General features: G+C 41.0%; 2 protein-coding genes across 2 annotated transcripts in view; one reads left to right on the forward strand and one right to left on the reverse strand.

Moving 5' to 3' along the window:
• Positions 1 to 6568: 6568 nt before the first annotated feature.
• Positions 6569 to 17853, forward strand: LOC143420249 (TIMELESS-interacting protein-like). Its single transcript, XM_076888007.1, has 9 exons — positions 6569 to 6714; positions 8116 to 8219; positions 11117 to 11264; positions 11723 to 11813; positions 13005 to 13080; positions 13389 to 13511; positions 13598 to 13661; positions 14444 to 14656; positions 17411 to 17853. Exons 1-9 carry the CDS (start codon positions 6666 to 6668, stop codon positions 17647 to 17649), a joined length of 1107 nt encoding a protein of 368 aa, XP_076744122.1. The 5' UTR covers positions 6569 to 6665; the 3' UTR covers positions 17650 to 17853.
• A 284-nt stretch (positions 17854 to 18137) lies between these two features.
• The window catches only part of LOC112434424 (DIS3-like exonuclease 1), a 28013-nt gene continuing 22445 nt past the window's right edge, over positions 18138 to 23705 (reverse strand). The window contains exons 13-17 of the mRNA XM_076888001.1: positions 22464 to 22618; positions 22110 to 22288; positions 21874 to 22019; positions 21039 to 21210; positions 18138 to 19469 (exon numbers count right to left, since the gene is read on the reverse strand). Coding sequence (XP_076744116.1) covers positions 19152 to 19469; positions 21039 to 21210; positions 21874 to 22019; positions 22110 to 22288; positions 22464 to 22618 — 970 coding nt within the window. The 3' untranslated portion in view covers positions 18138 to 19151. The remainder of the gene's footprint in view (positions 19470 to 21038; positions 21211 to 21873; positions 22020 to 22109; positions 22289 to 22463; positions 22619 to 23705) is intronic.

Here is a 23705-nt window from a genome sequence, read left to right on the forward strand (position 1 = left end):
AAAGCAGTTTGGCTCCTGAACACCATGGTTCCCTCCTCTGCACTGAAAACTTCTCCACACACTTCTTGGACTACATAATACTCTCCTCTAATTATTATTACTATTATGATGTGAACATTTTGTGCACTTAAATCTTACTGTGCTAATGACCCCTGCATCAGCACCTTGTTTGGAATAGCAGTGGAGAAGACATAGATTCAATGCTGCAGACGTCTGAGCAAAGAAAGCTTCTAGAAGAGTAAAGACTAGCTAGAAGAATGAAGATTCACAGAGTAAATGTGAAAATTCATCACAGGGCTCTATGCACTTGATTAACTGACCATGAGCAAGTTTGCTAGTCTGGAGCATTCAGATCCACCACAAAGACTGTTCAGTGCTCACAGAAACTGCACAATACCCAAGAGCTGCATCTGAGCCTCTACAGGCCTTAAACAGCATGTTAATGTTCAAGACAGTTTAATTAGAAAAAGACAAAACAAGTATGGTTGGTCTGGAAGGGCCGCCAGGAGAAAGCTTCTTGTCTCTAAAGAGAACACAACAACTCAGTTGAGGTTTGCAGATTTGCCCTTGAAAGCTTCTGGAGCAACATATTTTTAAAAGATGAGACTAAAGTGGAGGTTTGGTCATAATGCACAGCAGTAACTTCAGCAAAAATCAAACACAGCACAAACACCTCAAATCCACTGTCAAGTACGCTGGTTCAATTGTGGTGATTTGAGCTTGTTCTGCAGACACAAGCAATAAGCACCTTCCAGTCCACGAACTCCTCTGTATGCCAAAGTTTTCTAGAGTCAAATGTGAGGCCGTCTGTCCAACAGCTAAAGCTTCTCCTAAATTAGGCCATGCAACAGGATAATGAGCCCAAGCACAGCAGCAAATCTACTGCATGGAAGTCCAGACCTCAACCTGACAGAAATGCTGTGTATAAAGAAATGCTTGCAAATGTTGATGAATTGAAGTTATTGCTGCTAACTGCTGCTTCTGTAACCGACTCAATCATAGAATGATTATGATATTGAAAAAGACAAATGCCTGAATCCTAAATTGTGGATATCCTTTTGTTGTGATCTAAAATGTAACACTAAATGTGATTAAAACACTAAAAATCTGGACTCTTGGGCTCAACAACTGCAAGGATCACCAGCCCGAGGAAAACACAAAATACACATGACCCCGTGACAAAGACAATTCATTCTTGAATGAAGACATTGATCTGACTTTTTAAAATTTTGCCAATTGTGTTTATTATTAAATTATTGAGGAAATAGAAAGGGGGGAGGGGTTTTAAAGAAGAAGGTAAAGGAAAGGGATAGAAAGGAGGAAAGAGATAGAGGAGAGAAAACCCCAACAATCCCCTCTGAGCAAGCACTAGGTGCGACAGTGGATAGGAAAAACTCCCTTTAAAGGAAGAAACCTATGACAGAACCAGGCTCTAGAGGGGGCAGTCAACTGTCGGGACTGGTTGGGGGGTGAGGGTGAAAAGAGAGAGGGGGGGGGAGGGGGAGGAGATGGGACAGGTGATAGGAGTTAAAGGGAGACAGGGGAGGGAGAGGTGTCAGGAGAGAAAGGGAGAGAAAGAGATAGGAGAGGTGAAAATTAAGATGGAACAATTGATCTTTCTGAGTTAACTTCAATAATTACTTCCTCCAAACCATCAACGTGTCTTTTAGACCCCATTCCTACAAAACTGCTCAAAGAAGTCCTGCCATTAATTAATTCTTCGATCTTAAATATGATCAACCTATCTCTAATAATCGGCTATGTACCACAGGCCTTCAAGCTGGCTGTAGTTAAACCTTTACTCAAAAAGCCATCTCTAGACCCAGCAGTCTTAGCTAATTATAGGCCAATCTCCAACCTTCCTTTCATATCAAAAATCCTTGAAAGAGTAGTTGTCAAACAGCTAACAGATCATCTGCAGAGGAATGGTTTATTTGAAGAGTTTCAGTCAGGTTTCAGAGCTCAGCACAGCACAGAAACAGCTTTAGTGAAGGTTACAAATGATCTTCTTATGGCCTCTGACAGTGGACTCATCTCTGTGCTTGTCCTGCTAGACCTCAGTGCAGCGTTCGATACTGTTGATCATAATATCCTATTAGAGCGATTAGAACATGCTGTAGGTATTACAGGTGCTGCGCTGCAGTGGTTTGTATCATATCTATCTAATAGACTCCAATTCGTGCATGTAAATGGAGAGTCCTCTTCACACACTGAGGTTAATTATGGAGTTCCACAGGGTTCAGTGCTAGGACCAATTCTGTTTACATTATACATGCTTCCCTTAGGCAGTATCATTAGAAGACATAGCATACATTTTCACTGCTATGCAGATGACACCCAGCTCTATCTGTCCATGAAGCCAGATAACACACACCAATTAGTTAAACTGCAGGAATGTCTTAAAGACATAAAGACCTGGATGGCCGCTAACTTTCTGCTTCTTAATTCAGATAAAACTGAGGTTATTGTACTCGGCCCTGAAAATCTTAGAAATATGGTGTCTAACCAGATTCTTACTCTGGATGGCATTACCTTGGCCTCCAGTAACACGGTGAGGAACCTTGGAGTCATTTTTGACCAGGACATGTCCTTCAATGCACATATTAAACAAATATGTAAGACTGCTTTCTTCCATTTGCGCAACATCTCTAAAGTTAGAAATATCCTGTCTCAGAGTGACGCTGAAAAACTAGTTCATGCATTTATTACTTCCAGGCTGGACTACTGTAATTCATTATTATCAGGATGTCCAAAAAACTCACTGAAAAGCCTTCAGCTAATCCAAAATGCTGCAGCAAGAGTCCTGACAGGGACTAGAAAGAGAGAGCATATTTCTCCTGTTTTGGCTTCCCTTCATTGGCTTCCTGTTAAATCCAGAATTGAATTCAAAATCCTGCTCCTCACATACAAGGTCTTAAATAATCAGGCCCCATCTTATCTTAATGACCTTGTAGTACCATATCACCCTATTAGAGCGCTCCGCTCTCGCTCTGCAGGCCTACTTGTTGTTCCTAGAGTATTTAAAAGTAGAATGGGAGGGAGAGCCTTCAGTTTTCAGGCCCCTCTTCTGTGGAACCAGCTTCCAGTTTGGATTCGGGAGACAGACACTATCTCTACTTTTAAGATTAGGCTTAAAACTTTCCTTTTTTCTAAAGCATATAGTTAGGGCTGGACCAGGTGACCCTGAATCCTCCCTTTGTTATGCTGCAATAGATGTAGGCTGCCGGGGGATTCCCATGATGCATTGAGTTTTTCCTTTCCAGTCACCTTTCTCACTCACTATGTAGACCTCTCTGCATTGAATCATATCTGTTATTAACCTCTGTCTCTCTTCCACAGCATGTCTTTATCCTGTCTTCCTTCTCTCACCCCAACCGGTCGCAGCAGATGGCCGCCCCTCCCTGAGCCTGGTTCTGCCGGAGGTTTCTTCCTGTTAAAAGGGAGTTTTTCCTTCCCACTGTCGCCAAAGTGCTTGCTCATAGGGGGTCATATGATTGTTGGGTTTTTCTCTGTATCTATGAAGCGCCTTGAGGCGACTTTTGTTGTGATTTGGCGCTATATAAATAAAATTGAATTGAATTGAATTGAATTGAACAGACGAGGTGACATTAGCAGTAGAAAAAGTAGAAAAAGTAGAAAAAGCAGGAGTGTCCCTCCTCCAGAAGAAGCGGAAGCGTTTTTTCTTCTTTTCCATGAGCTTTTCCACGAGCACTTTTTTCTCTAGGATGAGGGTTCTCAACTGATCGATTGTTTCTGCATTCTCCTGCTCAAGTCTCTTGCATGTTTTCTCCACTTCTTCTAATTTGGCTTGTTTGTCTTCGAGCCTTTCTTTCATTTCTTTAGATGTTGCCTCCTGCATTAGCTTTGCCTCGTGCAGCTCTGTATAACTCTGTTGTAATTTGTTGTGCGTGTCTTCCAACTGCTGACTTCTGCTCTCGATTTCTTGAAGTGAACACTGCAGGTCTTCGTTTGTTTTCTCTAGTTGTTGCTTTAGCACCTGCATCTCAGTGTTTTTGCACTTCACGTTGTCTGAAAGTTCCTCGACTTCTGTGTTTTTTCTCAGCATGTCATTGAGCTTACTCTGCATCTCTGAGCATTGGTTTTGCAGTTTTTCCTTTTCCTCTTCCAGTTCAGTTGTTTTGTAGTTCAGTTTGTTATAAAGTTCTTGCAGGTTTTGGTTTTTCCTCTCAAAGTCCTGGAGAATTTCTTTGTCTTCTTTCTGCTTTATTTCCTGTTGTTCTTGGTCTTGAAGCAGCTCTTGATATTTGTGCAGTGTTTCATCAAGCTTTACCTGCAGCGCTCCGTATTGTTCCTGCACACCTTGGAGTTGGCACTGCGTGTCTCTCTGGTCCAGTTTTTCTTTCTCTTCAAGGATTTCTTTATTCTTTTGCAGAGCTTCATCAAGCATTACTTGCGAGCCTTCGTTGTGTTTCTCGATGTTCTGAAGTTTGCAATCCAGATGTTTCTGTTTCATGTCTTGCTGTTCTTTCTCTTGAAGGAAATCTTTATTTCTTTGCAGTGCTTTATCAAGTTTCATTTTCAGCGCTGTGTATTTTTCCTGCACGTCTTCAAGCTTGCAGTCCGTTTGTTTCTGTTTAATTTCTTGTTGCTTTTGTTCTTGAAGCAACTCTTTATTTTTGTTCAGTGTTTTATCAAGCTTTACCTGAAGCGCTTTGTATTTTTCCTCCATGCCTTGGAGTTTGCACTGCTTCATGTCCTGTTGTTATTTTTCTTGGAGGAGTTCTTTAATTTTTTTGCAGAGCTTCATTAAGCTTGATTTGCAAGCCTTTGTTGTGTTTCTCCAGGTCCTGGAGCTTGAAATCCATTTCCTTCTGTTTTATCTCCTGTAGCCTTTTTTCTTGAAGAAACTCTTCATTTGTGTGCGGTCTTTCATCAAGCTTTACTTGCAGCTCCTGATTCTTTTTGTCCTTCAGCACTAGTTTTTCTAGTGCTTTATCAAGCTTTGCTTGGAGCTCAAAGTTTCTTCCCTGCATGTCTAGGAGTTCCATTTCTTTCAACTTTTGAATATCTTCCTTTTCTAGAAGCTGGTTGAATGATTTGTCTACTTGATCAGGAAGTTGAATTTTGTCTTCCTGATCACAAAGAGGAGAGTTGGGCTTTACTGTTTTTTTCTGTTTTCTCTGAGACATGTTTGAATCTGTAAACTGTCACTCTGTTTATATCTGAATTAACTAATTTCAAGAAACTGTTGAAATTACCTGGACTGCCTCAGCCCAGGTGATGTAACATTAGCAGACAGAGGGTTTGATGTTGCAGAATCTTTGGAGCTGTGCCATGCTGAACTGAAGAGCCCAGCTTTCACCAAAAGGAAGAACTAACTGGGCCCTAGATTGCCCAATCAAACCTCTTAATGCCACCTGCCCTCTCCTACATTAACTGTGGGCTCACCTTGTAGAACAGAGTTGAGTGTGGAAGAAATGGCAAAAATATGGAGCTGAAAAGCTGAGAGAGAAAAAGAAATGATAAATAAATCAATGTGTCAAATTAACTGACATGTTAGCTGGTGGAGTGCCCACTGCATTATATATATATCATCTCTTTTTTATAATAAATAATCAAAAACTTTATTTAAACTAAGATTTTAAAAAATATGTGCCGTGATTGATGTGCTCTCAGACATGTGCTTCAATCCACACACAAATACAAAACAATCTGACCACACGTACAACTGTTTCACAAACTCTATAAAGCATTCACACTCCAATGGATGCATCAGAAAGCAGCTTGGGATTACAATCTTGTCCAAGGATATTTCGCCTGCAGACTGGAGCAGCCAGGGATCAAACCAGAAAACTTTCTGATCAAAAGCTGACTTGTGCTAAATGCTGAACGGCAGCCAACCCATTTTAGCCATTTAATGAATGTGCCATTTAATCTTGGCTGCAGCCAAGATTAAATGGCACATTCATTAATTACAGAGTTACGGATTGTTACATGGAACTCAAAAGAAATAATGAACCCATCTCGTGTCCTGTGTCTTCTATAGCTGTCTGTACTTTTACCTCCAAAGTTCATCAGCAAACAGTTTGCAGGCCTCTAATTATCAGGCTGTACTCAAGCGCTTGAATTCAACCTAAAAGCTGTGCTGTCATACAGAACCAAGTACCCTCCGCGGAAACTATAGCTAATGTCACAACTGGATCTGATGAGACAACATCAGTTTGTTTGTTTTGCTTTCATAACAAATAGTTTGAGCCATATACAAATACAGAAGTGACAAAAGGAAACATATTTACAATCCAAAGTCAGACTAACAGTTTTCAGTAGCACAGTCTTTTATTTACAGTCTGCTTCTCCTGGTGGTAAACCTCTATCACATGTTTGGATTAAAAATTAGGCCTATATAGCTGCTGGTTCCAGCTTAAGCAATATGTTAAAAATACTAAATTCTTCATTGATTTGAGCTGTGGGGTTTGCTATACACTGGCAGAAAATTGTAGAGTAAATGGTGAAAACGAACAAACCAAATAACAAGATCCTTGAATTCCATCTTTTTTATTAACAGAAACTCCAACAAATTTGTGCCCAATCGATGATGTTTGGGACATGAAAAGTCCAGTCCAGCAGGTGGCGGTAATGCGCCTTAAAGCTTTAACCGCCAAAAAATACAAGAGCAGAAGAAGAAGAAGCCGAGTTCCCGCTTTATGGCGTTTTTCTCTCCGATTATTGTCAAGACTGATTTAACACTTAAAGGTAAGTATCGAGCTAATATTAATCCGAGTCTAGTTAATCTTGAGTTTAGCTCCTGAATGAGGCTTTCTGTTGCTCTCCTCGGTGTCTCTTCTCAAGTTTTTGTGAACAAGTTGGAAAAAAAAATCTGACTAAATTGACTCAAGCTGCTTTAAACTAATTCACAGAAAGATATCACCAAAAGGTTGTGAAACACAGAGAAGAAAAGAATTTATTAGAAGAAAGCTTTTAAATGAGCTCATTGTAATCAGAGTTTGTGTTGTTTTATTAGTCTGTTATTAAGGCTACTTAGCATCTCTGTGGCACCTGCACAGCTTATGAATGCAGCTTGCTAACTAAGCTAGCTAGCGCCACCCTTCTTCCATATAAGGTCACTTCCGGCTCCAAAAGACCCAACATGTTGGCGGTAAAAGTGCTATAATGAAATACATTTATGAGAAATGTAAAAATAAATGTGTTCCAGGCTAAAACACAGCTGCCTTTATCAGCGCAAAGTTGTGATGAGGCTTACTCAGATGATGGCTCAGATTTCTACACCCACTCGGATATACAGATGAAATCAAGACAAGTACATCAATACAAAAATTCACAGGATTGTTCAAAAAATAATAAATTGCATGAATATAGGAAATCTTCCTCTCAGTGACTGAGTTGTCTCATTGTGTCCTCATTTTTTATAAATCAAGGCCTGAGTAACCCAACCTTAAGTCTTCATTAAGGTTTTTGTCACATAGATAGAAAATAAACTCAGAGATTAAGCGGCTGTTATAAACAGAGTGATTAGTTGTTCTGGTTTACGTGCTGAAAATGGTTTTATTTGTGTATGTTCAATGTGTTAGACTTGTACATAGTTAAATATATGATCAAATAATGTTGAATCCTGGATATGGATTTGTAAGCAATGAAATTTGAAATAAGGGGGTAGGAACAAGAAAACTTCACCCTACTCCTTTTCGAGCACACACATTCTGTAGACATAGATATTTACATGAAAACTTGATGATTTTTAAGTTTTGTTATTTTTATTTTTTTCTGTTGTTATTTCAATTATATTTGCATGTTTGAAATAAATTTTATCTATCTATCTATCTATCTATCTATCTATCTATCTATCTATCTATCTATCTATCTATCTATCTATCTATCTATCATTTCTCACGGCACACGTATATTGTCGGGTTTTTTCTTGGCCAGGGCATATTTTAAAGAGGAATTGCTCTCCTGGTACTGGTGTGCCATACTGCTGAATTTGGTATCGGTGCTCAAACCTTTTGTGTTTGTTTCAAACAAGTTGTCCACCCAAGGAAGCTAAAATGTGTTCTGTGTGTTCTCAGATGAACATATGAGACACTTTGACTCTTCAGTGCAGTGTGGAGCTTAACAAAGTTCTGTTTTGTGTCCCAGCTGATCAGGAGGAGGAGAAGAGTCTGACGGAGCAGCAGAGGAAATTTCAGCTACTTGGACTCAGCTCAGCCACTGCAGAGAAAACAATGAGCTCAACACAGAAGGTGACAGATACTAGTGTTAAGAAATACTCCATTAAAAGCTGAAGTACTGATACAGTATGTATATTTTATGCTAAACTAAGTGAACCTTGTGCAATATTAATGTAATGTAGAAATAATGTATACAATGTATACAATGCCTACATCTTAGACGGTGACGTTGCCTCTAAACATCAAAATGAGCAGGAAGATGTTAAAGTGGGATTCAGCAGGATTCAACCCTAACATCAGCTGTAGTGGCTCAGTGTGGGGAAAAGGGTCACAGCTCACAATCATTTCTATTGAGAGCTCCAGTAGATTTTTTTTAATGTACAGGCTGTGATCAGCTGACCTGCTGCTCTCTGTGAATTCATCCAGATGTCTGCAGATGTTTCATGAGTTGTCCTGGCTGATTTCCTTTCTCTACACTGACAGTACACTGTCTTTATATTATACACTAAACTGTTGGTATGTGGGTGGAGCTCAGTGAATGAATGTCAGCATCATGAGCTTAAGTTTAAGTTAATCTCTGCTACACTTGATGTAATCTAACTCTGACATGAGCACCACAGTCACTGTGCACCAGTCACACACTGTTCTTTACTTAAATCCATCACATTACAGTAAACTTGCCTGCTTATCCTGCACTAACCTGCAGAGGATTTTACTTGTATCCTCCTGTGGATACAAACCAGCAAGAACTCATCAGATCTCTGTCACTTACCATTAATGAAGTTTGGCTTTTATTAATAAACAGAGAGCACGGATCCATGCACAGGAGGATACAAGCAGCTGCTTCTGTTTGCAGTCACCGTGCACCAGTGTTGTGTTTAATTGTGTCAGTGTTCATTTTTAAACACGTTTTTTAAATCAAATGTTTATGTATACATCAAGATTAATGTTCCAAACAAATGACACTGTACAGCAAATACATACATAGACATGTGCAGCAAAAGGAATCCGAGAAGATGTTTAACTTCTAAATGTTTAAATTGTTTGTTTTATATCCAAAGTCTGTCAGTTTGTCATTCCCTGTTATTGCTGCTGACTAATCACTCAAAGTGACACAACATGACCGTGGGTCTGATTTTTCTGGTAAACTTGTTTAGCAGCCCACTGGAGACGGATACCCTGTTCTTTGAACTTTAATACTGGACAGAAAATCGTCTCCTTCCAGAAACAAAGGGTAGCATTAGAACTTGTGTGAACAGCAAAACAATGTAGAAGATTTCCTTTTGTGTCTGTGTTGTGTCTAGGGCTGCCACGATTTGTCGACTAGTCACGATTACGTCGACTATCAAAATCGTCGACGACTGATTTAATAGTCGACGCGTCGTTTGAAGCTTTGTAAGATCCCAAAAGACGCAGGAATAAGTAGCAGGATTTAAGAGTGTAATAACGGACTGAAACAGAAGATGGCAGCACTGCATGTACAAGGATGCCAGCTGCCGTTAAACCCCGAAGAAGAAGAAGAAGAAGAAGAAGAAGAAGCAGCTGTGTCCCAGAATTCATAGCGCGGCCCAGCTCAGTTTCCAACAATGGCGGCAGCTAGTTAGTTTTAATATTACTCTTATTATTCTTTCTGGGTCACAAAATAAACGTTTAACATATTTTCAGCCGAGAATGTAGCTGTGTAAACCTCAAATATCGGCTCAGTTTATCAGGACACCACATATTTTCAAAAGCGCTCCGACGTTTTCAGAGACGTCTGTTACCCACTAGCTCGATAGCTAGCCGGGGGCTAGGTCACTAGCACGGTGAGAACACCGGACTCCAGGCAAATTGTTTTCAAACCCACCGCCGTCTTTCGCTACTCAGGTTAAATATATGAGTCACTTAGATAAATTAAAAATGTTGTTGTTTGGCTTTTTTTTTTTTTAGTATTTTATTTGTTCCTGAGTAAATCGGTTTGTCTGAGATTAAAGTTATAGTTTTTACACAGCTGAATAAACGTCAAGCAGACAGCTGATTATCAGAAGTGTGAGATGCTGGAGAATATACTCCGTTGTCCTGTTATATTTTAGATAGCAAGGAGTTTATTAAACTTCACCGAAACAATCTGCAAATTTCATTAAAATTGAATAAACTATCATCTTGTCTTTATTTTTAGTTAGCACCTTAAAAGCTTAAAGCTGTAAGCTAATGATAGTTATATAAGAGCATATGCTGCATGGTGCAATAAGCTGTAGTTTTACGTCCAGTGGATGATGATCTGATTAGTCGACTAATCGCATAAATAATCGGTGACTAGTCGACTATCAAAATAATCGTTTGTGGCAGCCCTAGTTGTGTCACATCATTTTGGCTCAAGAGTTTACTTTATTGCTATGTTTGTTTTTTGCTATTTTATTACTACATTTGTATTGTGCAGCACTTCGGTCTGCCAGGTGTGTTTTTAAAGTGCTATATAAATGATGATGACGATGATGCTTACGGAACAGCTGAAAGACTTTAAAACAAACCTGTTACTTTAATGATATTTCTGTGGTACTACAGAGTCCAAAAGAAGTATCGCAGTAATAATTCATCCAAATTGTAACTTTTAAATGTCATTATCAGCCCAAAGGTTCACAACCAGTTCATCCCTGATAGAATGTAAATATATACAAATCTATAAATTGTATTATGTATATAACTGTGAAACAAACATAATGGACCATTAATGTATCATAATAGTACATTTCTGAATTTGGGGTATAATTCCAGGTGGGATGAGTGTCTGTACAGCTCCTCCTGTTGATGTAAAAAAAGAAAAAAGTAAATGCCAGTTTTTTTTAGGTTTTCATGTTGATGTTGTAACACAGTAAAGAATTACTCTTACAGAAATAAATGTCATTTTTTCAACTTGCAGTTAAATTCATGTAACTTAATGCTGATGCTGTTGACGACTGGGGCTCACACGTCTTTTACTTTGTCTCCAGGACCGACTCACCATGGTTGACCCACAGGAAAATAGCCCGCAGGACATTCCTGACTATGACGGCATAGAGGATGAAGCTTTCCCCCCACTCCCACCACCACACTCCCCAGGCCGGGGAGGCCAGGAGGAAGGAGACCCTTTTGCAGATGGTAGATGCTGCTGTGCTCTTACAGGATTACTATGAGGTCTTTAAGATGTGATGATTCAGAACTTTGTATTTTAAATTCATGGTTTAATGAAGAATCATAGAAAAATAAGATTCAGGAAAAAAGGCTAATGTGGGAGAAATACAACCTCTCATAGTCCTTCCACAAAGCTTTTTGGAACAGCTTGATAATAATGAATTTGTTAGTTCAGCCTAGAATTAACAAATGCATGAACTGGTTTTTCAGCATCTCTCTGAGACTGGATGTTTCTAACAATAACAACACACATGTTTTTGTTTGCGTGAGCAAATGAAACCTATCAGATACTGTTCAAACCAGCACATTTCTTCTGTAACCTCCAGTCTATAATTTGTCTGGATTTAAAGATAAGCTTGAAGTTTGCCACGCTGCCAACAGAATGAGTTAGAAACACATCCTGTTGTCATGTGTTTTCAATGCAGGAGATGAAGGTGAGGTATCACAGCTGGCTGATGTCCCTACTGCTAAAAGGAGAGGCGTGAAGAGACCCCAACCCAAGCTGGACTCCCACAGGTAGCAAAGACATTTATATCACGACAGAGGGTTGAAATGCATTAAAATGCGCATTTAAATAGGAATTTGATGTCATCTTGTGTGAGCTGGGACACAAGGAGGCCAAAATCATTGATTGACGTGTGCAGACTGTCAGTGTTGCAGCCAGGTTGAACACGAGTCTGTGACTGCACTGGTTTTTATCACCGTTTCACTAATAATCGTGCACAGAGGCTCAGAGACACACTGACACACAGAGTTGTTGCAAATGTTTGAAAACGTAAGTTTGTGGAAAGAACTTTGCACAAAAAAAGTGATGTGATATTATCTGAGTGGCGACACCTGTCGTTTCGCAGAGTACTGCAGCGTCTTCTTACGCTTTAGCGGCGGGTACAAATGACTGCATCTGTGTGATGATGGTGCAGCTTCACTCTGCCAGTCATTTAAAGAAGAAAGACTCTAATACCATTGTTGTTTTCATCATTTGGATGGGCAAAATTCCCAGACTGAAAATTGTCAGAGCGTTGGAGACATCCCTGGATGTGTGTGAGAAAGATGTTTCCAGTCTCTGTACACCTATAGTGTGAACCTGGTTAGTATTGCCAACCATAAGTCAGGCTCGTTCCCAGTAGTCTCCCAGTGGGTGTTCCAGTGGCACTCCTCTGTTACTGTTCTGTTCACAATGTTCCTGGACAGAACTAAGTTATACTAAATCAAAGGATGTTAAATAAGCTTTTAAGTAAGAACGTCGATTATACTTAGGATAAAACTTGCAAGCTGTATTAAAGAAAAACATAGATTTTCATTTGATAAAATATTCAAATTAATTGCAACTTTGCTATAAATATATATATATATATAGCAATTTTTTATTTTTTATTTTTAGATGGAGAAATTTGACTATTTCTCATTATACTGCCTTATGTACAAACAGGTAGGAAAAGAAAGGTTGTGGGCACCCTGAAAACCAAACACCCTACCCCCCCCCCCAACAAGCTACTGCCTTCTGAACATGGTACATCTGAAGGCACTGACATTTCCATTCAGAGGGTCTGTCTGTGTTGGCCCTGTGACAGGCTGGCGACCTGGCTGCTGGGATGGGCTTCAGCCATCCACGATCCTGAATTGGATAAGCCAAATACGCCTGGATGTGCTGCTAACCCTGCTTGTAATCCATTAATGGTTTAACTTAGTCTTAATATTTTTTCCCAGGCTGATATCAGATCGAGGGCTTCCAGCTCTGGGCACTCTCTTTGACAATATCCAGTTCAAAGGCAAAGGACACGAGGTAGGATATGATAACATCTGTCCCACCAATTACCAGATGTGAATGAACATTGGTTTTTGAGCTAAATCTGTTTGGCCTGTCAGCTTTTAATTAGATGTCCTAAATTTGGTTTGAGACTAAAAGGTCAAAAGTTGCCCTTTCTGTCGTGGTCAAAAATGAGTGAGGGGAACCAGAGGTTGGTTTACCAAATTAAGATGTCTTTTGTTCCAATGACTGGAAGTCATTTTTTAGTGGGAAGAAGAAGCGTCCTATCACACACAGCCCTCTTTCATATCACTACTCGCTGTTTTTGATGTTTGCCCCATTAGGCTGCAGACCTGCGGCTGCTGATGCAGAAGATGGAGAACTGGGCCCACAGGTTGTACCCCAAATTGCAATTTGAAGATTTTATTGACAAAGTGGAAAGGCTCGGCAGCAAAAAGGAAGTGCAGGTGAGAGGAAGCAGTAGAATATTTCCTGCAAGCGTGTGGGATTCCTAATGTTCAGAATTTGTAATTTTTTACTCGTTCTTCTATAGACATGTCTTAAACGAATACGACTGGACATGCCCCTGACACATGAAGATTTTACAAGTACAGATGGTAAGAAGAAAAATCATTACTGATGGGGATACGGTGGACTAGGGCTGTGCGATATGACCAAAGTCTCATCTCCCGATATAAGAATTCTATCGTCCGATAACGATATAAATCACAGAAATGTAACATTTTCTGTCAATTCTGTGAATCTCGACTTGCGTGAAGTGTTTCCAGCTGCGCGTCATGTAGCTGGAGTCGAGTGTTTTAACCGATGCATGAAACGACACATTTTTAGACAGAAGTTGTAACGGCGCCGTTTTCTTTGTGAGTATTTATTACACGGCGTGCTGCGGGGGAAAGCCTGTTCTAACGTTTGAGTCTAAGGTTTATTTTTTAGCACCTGGCGGCTCTGTTTTACTTCTCATCCGTAAACACTCTGCTCTTTCACGTGATTCCGTTTATTTTGAAAAGCCTCAACAGGATCTTGAGCTTTATTCTGAAAGGTTTATGTGGAACATAAACAAGCGGACACGCGATGGTTTTACCGTCGTTGTTGCTAACGACAACGCATAAAAACAGGCGCTTGTCCGTCCGTAGTGTGGTTATATATAAGAGAAAGAGAGAACTTTACTACAGTGACATCAGAACCATGAAGAAATATTGCCGTAAACAGTTTATTTTGCGACACCACGAAACAAACGATAGCGTAAAATGAAATAGACGTTTTTGTATATATCGTTGTATCGAACAGCCCTACGGTGGATTCACACCTGCAGGTGCACATAGGAAATACTTGCCATATTCCACAGGACTTAATTATCAGCACTGCTTGAAATTGTGTTCAGGTGCTGGTGACGAAGAGGTACAACGTGAACTGGAAACATTTGGGGATCCTGATCTGTTCAGCAGAGAGAGTTTTATTAATGCTCCCCAAGGGCAGATTGCCGAAGCCCTCGCTCCCCCACCTACTCCCTCTCTGACCGAAGAGCAGCAGAAACGTATTGAGCTGAACAGACAGCGGGCCCTGGAAAAGAGGCGCGCACGCCAGCAGCAAATTGGTAAGAATGGCAAAAATGTATCATACAGCTGGGACACAATATAACAGAAATAATTAATGATTCTGCTACAAAACATCCAGCGAAGGTTCATAAGGATCATCTAGCTTCATTGGTGTATTAACTTTATATGAAAATACAAAAAGCAAAACATTGAATGTACAGTATATTGCCAAAAGTGTTTGCTCATCTGCCCCCACACTCATATGAACTCGAGTGACATCCCATTCACGACGTCCGCCTGTGCAGCTATATCAGCTTCAACTCTTCTGGGAGTGTTTATGGGAGTTTATGACCATTTGTAAGGTCAGACACTGATGTTGAAGGCCTGGCTCCAAATCTCTGCTCTCATTCATCCCAGTGGTGTTCTGGTCAGGACTCCCATGCCAGAGTTCATGTCTTTGTGGACCTTGCTTTGTGCACTGGTGCCCAGTCATGCTGGAACAGGAAGAAGCCATCCCCAAACTGTTCCCTTAAAGTCGGGAGCCAAAATGTCTTTGCATGCTGAAGCATTAAGAGTTCCTTTCACTGGAACGAAGAGACTGAGCCCAACTTCTGAAAAACAACCCCGCACCGAAATCCCCCTGCCACCAAACCTGGAGCTCTGTTGTCCTGGCAACTGCTAAATTGACTTGTCTATCGGCTTTCCAGATTGAGAACTGTGATCCGTCGCTCCATAGACTGCATCTCTCCTGTTCTAGAGTCCAGTGGCGGCGTGCTTTACACCGCTGTGTCCCATTGCTTTGCGTTGCACTCTGTGATGTAAGGCTTGGACTACAGCTGCTCGGCCATGGAAATGGATTCCACGAAGCTCTCTGTGCACTGTTCTTTAGCTAATCTGGAGACCACGTGAAGTTTGGAGCGATGGACTCCACAGAAAATTAGCAACCTCTGTGCGCCTCAGTATCCACTGACCCCCACTCTGGGATTTTACGTGATCCACCACTTGATGGCTGAGTTGCTGTCGTTCCCAAACACTTCCACTTAGTAGCAGCAGTCTGCATGCCTAGGTGCTTGATTCTATACAGCTGTGGAAGTTACTGGATCACCTGAATTCAATGATTTGGATGATGGGTGGTGAGTGAATACTCCTTACAATATAGTGAAGTGGATCTAGTGTATATATCCACCAGAAACCCTGAAGGTCGAGTGACGAGTTCCCGTATTGCACAGTTCGTCCAAACCACCAGAGATTCCTCACATTAGTGTGGAGTTTGGTAATAAGAGGCAAAGCATGTAGAAAACATTGATTTCTTTACTGCCTGTCTGATGTCAGCTTCAATTAGGCGTAGTATTTTTGTTTTTGCCTTACACTTGTGATCCAAACTGTTTTTACTTCCTCTTTAGTTAAAGCGGAGCCAGCTGTCTGCGATCTATTGTCTACAAATCTTTAACAGTGACATTAAATCGTTCTTCAGGGTCCTCATTTACCGCAGAAATGATGTAATGTGATTTAAATGAGACCCATAGAAAAGAAAATGACCTGTTGATCGGTCTCTATTATGAGCCTTCACCCATAAAAATGTGTTTACAGTTTATAACTTACTGTACATGGTGTTATTAGCACAAACACTTTAAAGCTGATCATTTAGGACTGTAACAATAATCCAGAGAGCAATGTAGTCAAACATCTCACAGCTAGTTTTATTGGGAATGAACTTTGACCTGTTAGGCCCCCAGGGCTTTTCTGAGCTTCCTGCTCGAAAATGAAGAGGCCAAAATAAATGGAGTATTTCTCTGCAATTACAAACTCTGTGTAAACAGTCTTGGTATCAAAATAAAGCTAACGCTTGTGAGCTGTCATCAGAGGGGTAAATATTACTGCAGATGTTACTATGTCAAAGTTACTGGGACTCAAACATAGAAAAAAATGATTATTTCCCTCACCTAATTTTTAAAAGTATTTTATAGCTTATATGCTATAAAATATACTTTGGGTCACATTTAACTCCAGAAAATCATAAATCAAAATATGGATGTTACCTGTCCACAGATTCATGGTGATGTAACTGCTCTTTTAACTGTTTGGTGTTTGTAGAAATGGTTTACAGCTGAGATTCAGAGGCTTCTGTGGACACTCATGTCTGCACTTATATTTCTGACCTCGTGTTATAACCGATTAAATGTGATCTCCTCTCTTTTCCCCCATTTTTGGTGGTGTGGGTGCTTAACTAGTTAAAGTACCAAACATCTGTCTCCTGTTGTTGTGTCACGTAGGAAAGAAGCATCAATATCTGATGAGCAGACTTGTTCATTTGTGCAGATTTCTTCTTTTGTGTGGTTGTTTTTTCCAAGTGGAGATGAGCATCTCTAACAAGTTGATTTGTTCACATTTGCACATCTGCATTTTTGAGAGAAATGAGTTTTTTGAGTTTGTGCACTATATGCATATAAGACAACCATTTCCTTTTTCAGTATTTTTGTGTGGTGCATTTTTCTCTGTTTTAACAAAAGAGGAACAAAGAACATTTAAGTCAACCTAAGACGATTTGTTTTAATTTTTACATGGTCTTACTGAGGTGATGCAAAGTGGAACATGCAAACTGTTTTTTTGGTAATGTGCTGGAAAAGCTTGATAATGGACCTTGAAAGTGCTTAAAGTGCTTAAATTTGACCCTGAACAATGAGTTTGAACCCTGCAGTTTACAGTTTCATTTTTCATTATCTCAGCTTTGCCTGTCTTTTATAAATCGTAGTAGACTGAGTGTGTCTGTGTTGACTGAAACCATCACTGTTTCTAATTCTCAACCCTTTCAGGCCCTTCAGCCTCTCAGACTGCTGACATGTTAGGAGACAAACCTCCAGCTGCATCCTCACCAAATGTCATCAAAGGTTCTACTGATGGAGATGAAACTGTAGAAGATCCTGACCTCGAGCCTTCCAACAACACCTCCACGCAACAAACCAGCCCGCTTCCCCCCAAAGACTCTGAGCCCGCTGAGACCGGCCTCAGCCCTGAGCAACAGCTCAGCAACGACTGTGTAGAGGGGGATTAAAGTTCACGTGCAGCAGTTTCTGCTGAAAAGCTTTGGCAGTGAGCAGATTTAAAGGTTTCCCAATGTTCGTGCCTGCTCATTCGAGTAATGTTGTGCATTTCTGGTGGTTTATATCTTGAGCACATGTTCCTACTGTGACGTCAGCTTTGGGTTAGCAAAGACATTTATAATCAATGGAAATAAATGTTTTTCTTATTTTTAAAAGTCCAAATCCTAAACGTATTTACCATGTGTTGGTATCTGTTACAGAAAAATATTTGAACTGATCCACAGTTCCTGCTCTGATGCATCTTCTTTCTCCAGTTTCACTATTGGCAGAATTTTGGTTGCAAACATGTTTCTATAAAAGGCCTCTGTGTGTGTGTAGTATGTGAGCTGTCAACTGACCATCACCCTCTTCCAAGCATTAAGTGCTCGTTCAATTATGAACAGTTCTTTCTTAAGCTACTGCAGGGACATGAAACGCAACACGATGAAGTGGCTCCATCTGCGCTAATGAAAACACCATTTTTAATTACAGGCCACTGCACACATATTGAAATAGTTATGTACAGTTCATATTTCTGTTGGTAGTTCTAGAAAACAATCTTAAAATCCACAAACCAAAAAACGCTTCTGATTATTTACCAGTTCAAACAATAAAAATGTCCTTGGTGTTGGTGTCTTCTATACAGGCTCTTGATATACAAACTATAAGATAAATACATCCTAGTTTTATACATCACTTCCAACACAACCAACCTCAGGTGTGTTCATTACTCTACGGGTTTATTTTAAAGTCTGCTAATGAGTGACATGAAGTTTTATCAGTCCGGTGACCTGTCCAGGGCGTATCCTGCCTCTCACCCTATGACAGCTGGGACAGATTCCAGGACGTGCAGAAGAAAATGGACGAGTGGACGTTTTATCATCTCCAGAACAATACTCGTGCTGGGTTTTGTATGAAGTGGTCACAGGTAGTACAATATGTGTGAACTCACCAAAAATGGTTCTATAACACAAGACATTTAATTTACACAAGACATTGATCCCACCAGTGAGATATTGAGATCACTGGTGCTGAGAGAAAAGCCTTTTGTTACCAGACTTCTTTAACCTGCTGCAGTTGACTAGTTTCCTGCAGGATTGAACCACATTTGCAGTGAGTACTAGGTCTTGTCAAAGTAACTGCTGACACTTCACTGGCATTAACACGTTCCCTATCCTCCTTACAACTAAGTTTAACTTGATGTGATTTTAAAAACTAACTTTTACAAAACGTATCCACTGATTCGGTTTGACTCTGGTTTCTAAAAAGATGGCGGGACATGTTTTTACTTAATATTGTGTTTGCTTTCCTGTGACTTCACACACTCGTGTGGTTTGTCCACACACAATCTGGAGCTACAAGAATGACCTGGATGACTCAGCACGAGTGATCTTCAATGATCACCGTTCTGTTAGCGCACAGCGTGCAGTTCTCACAAGTGTCTGCTTGGAGGTAAAGCTGGGCTACAGCGTTTCTATGCTGTTGTTGCCGGGAGGCGTGAAGCCCTTTCCAGATCCATCAGAGCCAACTCTCTGATTTCTTCCAGAATAGAGTACAGACTGGGAGTTTTGCTCTGACGAAACTCTCTTTCCTCTTTGGAGAGTTTGGGGCGCCGGGCTGTCTTCTCCTGAGCCAGCGCCTCTTCATTCTGACGCACCACCTCTTTGACCAGCTGACTGCGGCCCTGAGGGCTGGGCTGCTGGGACTTGGCACTGTGGTGAGGCTTGTTGCTGATGACCTCGAGGTTTAGACGGTCAGCGTGGCAAGTTGAAGAGTGGACAGAAATACGAACCTGAAGAGAGCAGAGAACGTAAGTCACAGTATTCCTCAGTTCGATCACTACACAGTAATGGCACCTACTGAAAATAGTCTAATGGAATGCTATGCAAAGACAGGCCCACTTAAGGTTTGTGACGTAATATATAACAGCAGTCCTCTCAGCACTGTGCGCAGCGTCACAGCTAAGTAGACAGTGGTGTAGAGTGGAGAAGTTTCCGACTGTGCCACAATTTTGTTCATAAATAGGATAAATTGGATACGTATGTTACACACACGTATCCAATGTAACAAACGTTCATCCATCCGTACACGAACTTTCTTTACTGTGCTTTCTAACATTCACACGACGTGGAGACTGGAGCAGAGGGGGAGAAAAACATTCATTAACACTGTGACCTCGGTCAAGTGTCACAGTGAGGTTGTTGTTTTGTTGATTTGTTTGTTGAATATCATCATCATCTCTTTGTTTGATATGATCATAGCTTGACAGCAGTCAATGCTGTGGTGGACAACTTGTGTTTGGGCTAATGTTTCTTTCTATCTTGTTTTGGCCACATGTGTCATCCATCATCATCCATCAGTAAGCTATGTTGTTAGCATTGCCTTTGCCCTTTGACATTTATGACCCCAGGATAAGTCCATGAAAGAAAGAAAAGATGTTGATAACAGTGGAAGCAGCAGTACTCTGTCACTTTTTCATGTCTTAAAGCCAAAGATGTGAGAATAACACACCGTTACTTCAGTTTCTTTTTGTTAGCTAACCTTAGGGTAATGTTTCCTGCTCTTTTTGCTTAAATCACATGCACTTATTCCTCACAATCATCGTGTGTAACATGCCTGAACTTAATATAACTTGACGCCAGTGATGGGCAGCAATGCATAATTAGATTACTTTTTTCAAGTAACGAGTAAAGTAAGGGATTACTGTTGCAAAAAAGGTAATTAGATTACTGTTACTGTCCCGTAAACACGCTGCTCTACTGTGTTACTAAACCGTGAGTTTGTTTGCAAGAGTGTCTCATGACAATGACATAAGTGCATGCGACGTTTGTGGTAACAAACGTGTGCAGAGCAACAATGGATCATTTATCGAGTGCGAGAGAGAGAGTGCGACCGTGCAGCGTTTAAAGGCGTTTATGTGAAAACAATTACCGCCCACTGTCATTTTTTATCTCCCTTTACAAAAAGGTTTGTGTAGAAACGCCACAAACTGGAAGCATTACATTTCTTGTCTTGGAGGAGAGCCTCCCCCCCCCCCACACTTATGTTTTTGTTTTCATATAATATTTAAAAACAATAAACTGAATAACTTTAAATGATTTATTTTCAGGAATCATTTTCGTCTCATTCATCTTACTGACGTTTTGTTACCTTGAGATTAGCTAACAAAGCAGCAACCACACAACACTTTATCACAACAAGATCATAAAACGTCTCTTAATGTTGGACCACAAAAGATCCAGTAGTCGTATGAACCTGTGATTCATATACACTCATGCATATATATTTGGAATCGTCGCCTTTAGGCGCTGCATTGCTGGAAACCTTCTAAAATGATTGATTAGCGTTTTCTGTGACTTACGGTGATGTGGTCAAACAGTTTGAAGGTGGAGGTGCCACAGCTGGAGGTGGTGGTAATGCGGTCCGGGTATTTTCGCACAGTGCCACCCTGCCAATCACAGCTGCCGTCCTGTCCCGCTACCACCACCAGGCCCTCTTTGTTCTTCAGATACACAGGCCCCCTCACACCATACCTGTGAACAACATGGCTGTGGTCAGAGGCAGCCTTACTTACTCAGTGATATTACTCAACCTGCTTTGCGCCCTGTGATTTTAATCATTACATGGATTCTACAGCCTTCTCAAAATGACCACAGGTTACATTTTAATAAACTGTTAATATTGCATATCCCTGTAACACCACAAGCATGGAGAACACTGATGTTATTAAATTACACTTTCCTTGCAATAAACAAGCAGCAACCTCCAGAGGTTAGCTAAGCTAACGTAGAAGTGCCACAAACACAAGGCTGGCTCCAAAGCACCGTCCCTCCCCACAGACTCAACTTCAGCAATGCAATTAACTTATTTAAAGCCTGGTAGAGAAAAGATTCGGGGTTTTAGCCGATTTTCCCTGCTCACAATAAATGTTTAAGGAATTAGTTTAGTAAATTTATACAATTTAAAACTCATTTTGAGGTTTTTTAAGAGAAAATAAAACTAGCGTGTATACTGTTAAATATACATTGATTAGCGTGCAATTACATCTTCCAACAAATTCATTCATTGTCATAAACTTTGAATTCGTCTATTAAAAATACACGAGTGGTTGGCCGTCTGTGAGCTGCTGTACAGCTCCATTAAACAAAGGAAAAGAAGAAGACTGCAGAACAAAACACAGGACTGAAGGTTCTTACTCTGGGATAAACACCAAGACACCGTTGTCTCGAATGGAGTAGACAACAGCGTCAGCCACACAGCACGGGTCTGTCTGAGGGTCTCGTTCTCTGAAAAACAGACACTGAAACAGTGCTGTGGATCGCATTTGGGCTGCCTGTGCTGCCTGCAAATGAAACACAGACGTCAGCACAGCTTCTGTTAATAGAGTAAGAGGTGAATCATTGAAAAACACAAACAATAAAACACCCCTGACCCTGTTCTTGCTGTTGACATGGTGAGCCATTTCCTCCACTTCTTTGTTACTGGCTGGTGCTTTACCAGATACAACGCCCCTCTGCATGTGCAGGGCTGCGGTAAGAAGGCGGTGCACGACAATGTCTGCGTACCGACGGATGGGTGAGGTAAAGTGTGTGTAGCGATCCAGAGCCAGACCTACGACAACGAAGCAAATATCAGCACGTTAGCCTTCTTTCTAGTTCTCAGTCGAATAATTCTTCACAAACAACAGACGTTGGACAAGTGTGTGCAGACGTGTGATGGATGGACTGACCCACAGTCACACTGAAACTCTAGTGCAGCCAATAAAAGCTGTGCAGCGGTATCGTACCATAATGGTAGTATTGGTCTTGAGGATGAGCACCAGTGGAGAAGTACAGAGCCTGTGACATAGCAGTGGTGGCCATCATTCTGAACAACCTGTTCACCAAGGGGTCCTGTGGGTCCACAGCTCGGTCCAGTGAGGCAGCTAAAGCCTTGTTGGACCTGAAGGAACAGAGCCAGAAACCAGGGATGAGTGAGGCCTCTCATCTCAGCAGTCAGTGACACAAAGCTACTTGCATCACCATGTCTCTTGTCCTGGGACCGGTTCTGCTGTTGGTTTAACCCCCCCCCCCCCACAATCCTCCAACCGCACATTCATATTTTGTTTTCAAACTCCATTGCAGTTCATTCCACGCCTCAGATCCTCAGACCTTTTGTAAACAGTTAAACAAATAAAAGTTAACTGTAATAGATTACAGGTTGTAATTAAATAAATCACTGCCTCTTTTAAAAAACAGAAAAACAAACCATCTTTAATTATTTGAGTTGTTTGTTTTGTTCCCGTGTGAGAATATTCAACACTGCTCTCTGTGCAAAACGGGTTTAAAAGCATAAACAGCTGTGGGATCCTGTTTGTCCGGGATTTGAACCGGGGAACAAACTGCGGCAGGATCAGCGTTGTGCCGAGGTCGGCATCGCCGACAGCATGTGTTCCCCCTGCGTGGCGAGCGTTCGCTGGGCACGGAGTGTGGATCCAGGTTACGCCGCCTCCATTACAAACAGTCAGACGTGGAAGTAGTGATGTTTTAGTTTTGTAAAAAAGTGAAACCTGAGTGTCGTTACATTACCATTCAGTTTAAGGGTTACAACAGAAAATGAAATATTTATTGTCCTCTCGTGGTATCAGACGGGATTATTTTAACAAATGAAGGACATTTTGCCTGATAATTATATTTATCCTGTAACTTTACTGTGTAAAGAGCTAAAACCTCCAAAGTTTCAGGAGTAGTTAGTCGTTATAAGAAGTGTTTGTGAACTGAAAATCAAGAATGTGGGATCCTGTTTGTCCGTGATTTGGACAGCCCAGCGTGTGCTCCCGACGCAGGGGAAACTAATTCTGTCGGGGAGACCGACCTTGCCACGACAGCTGTTGTGAAGCTGAAGCCAAAGGCAAGATATGCTTCATCATATGTTGTAGTCTTTGGTTTGGAAGCATATTTGGCTTCAACCTCAACCTGAGCTGAAGGAACATGTCTTCTTCTTGTCTGACTGCTCATGTGACACCTGAGTGTGTCCCCGTGTTATCAAA

Source organism: Maylandia zebra, linkage group LG9 (assembly GCF_041146795.1).
Source record: "Maylandia zebra isolate NMK-2024a linkage group LG9, Mzebra_GT3a, whole genome shotgun sequence".
NCBI classification, from domain to species: domain Eukaryota; kingdom Metazoa; phylum Chordata; class Actinopteri; order Cichliformes; family Cichlidae; genus Maylandia; species Maylandia zebra.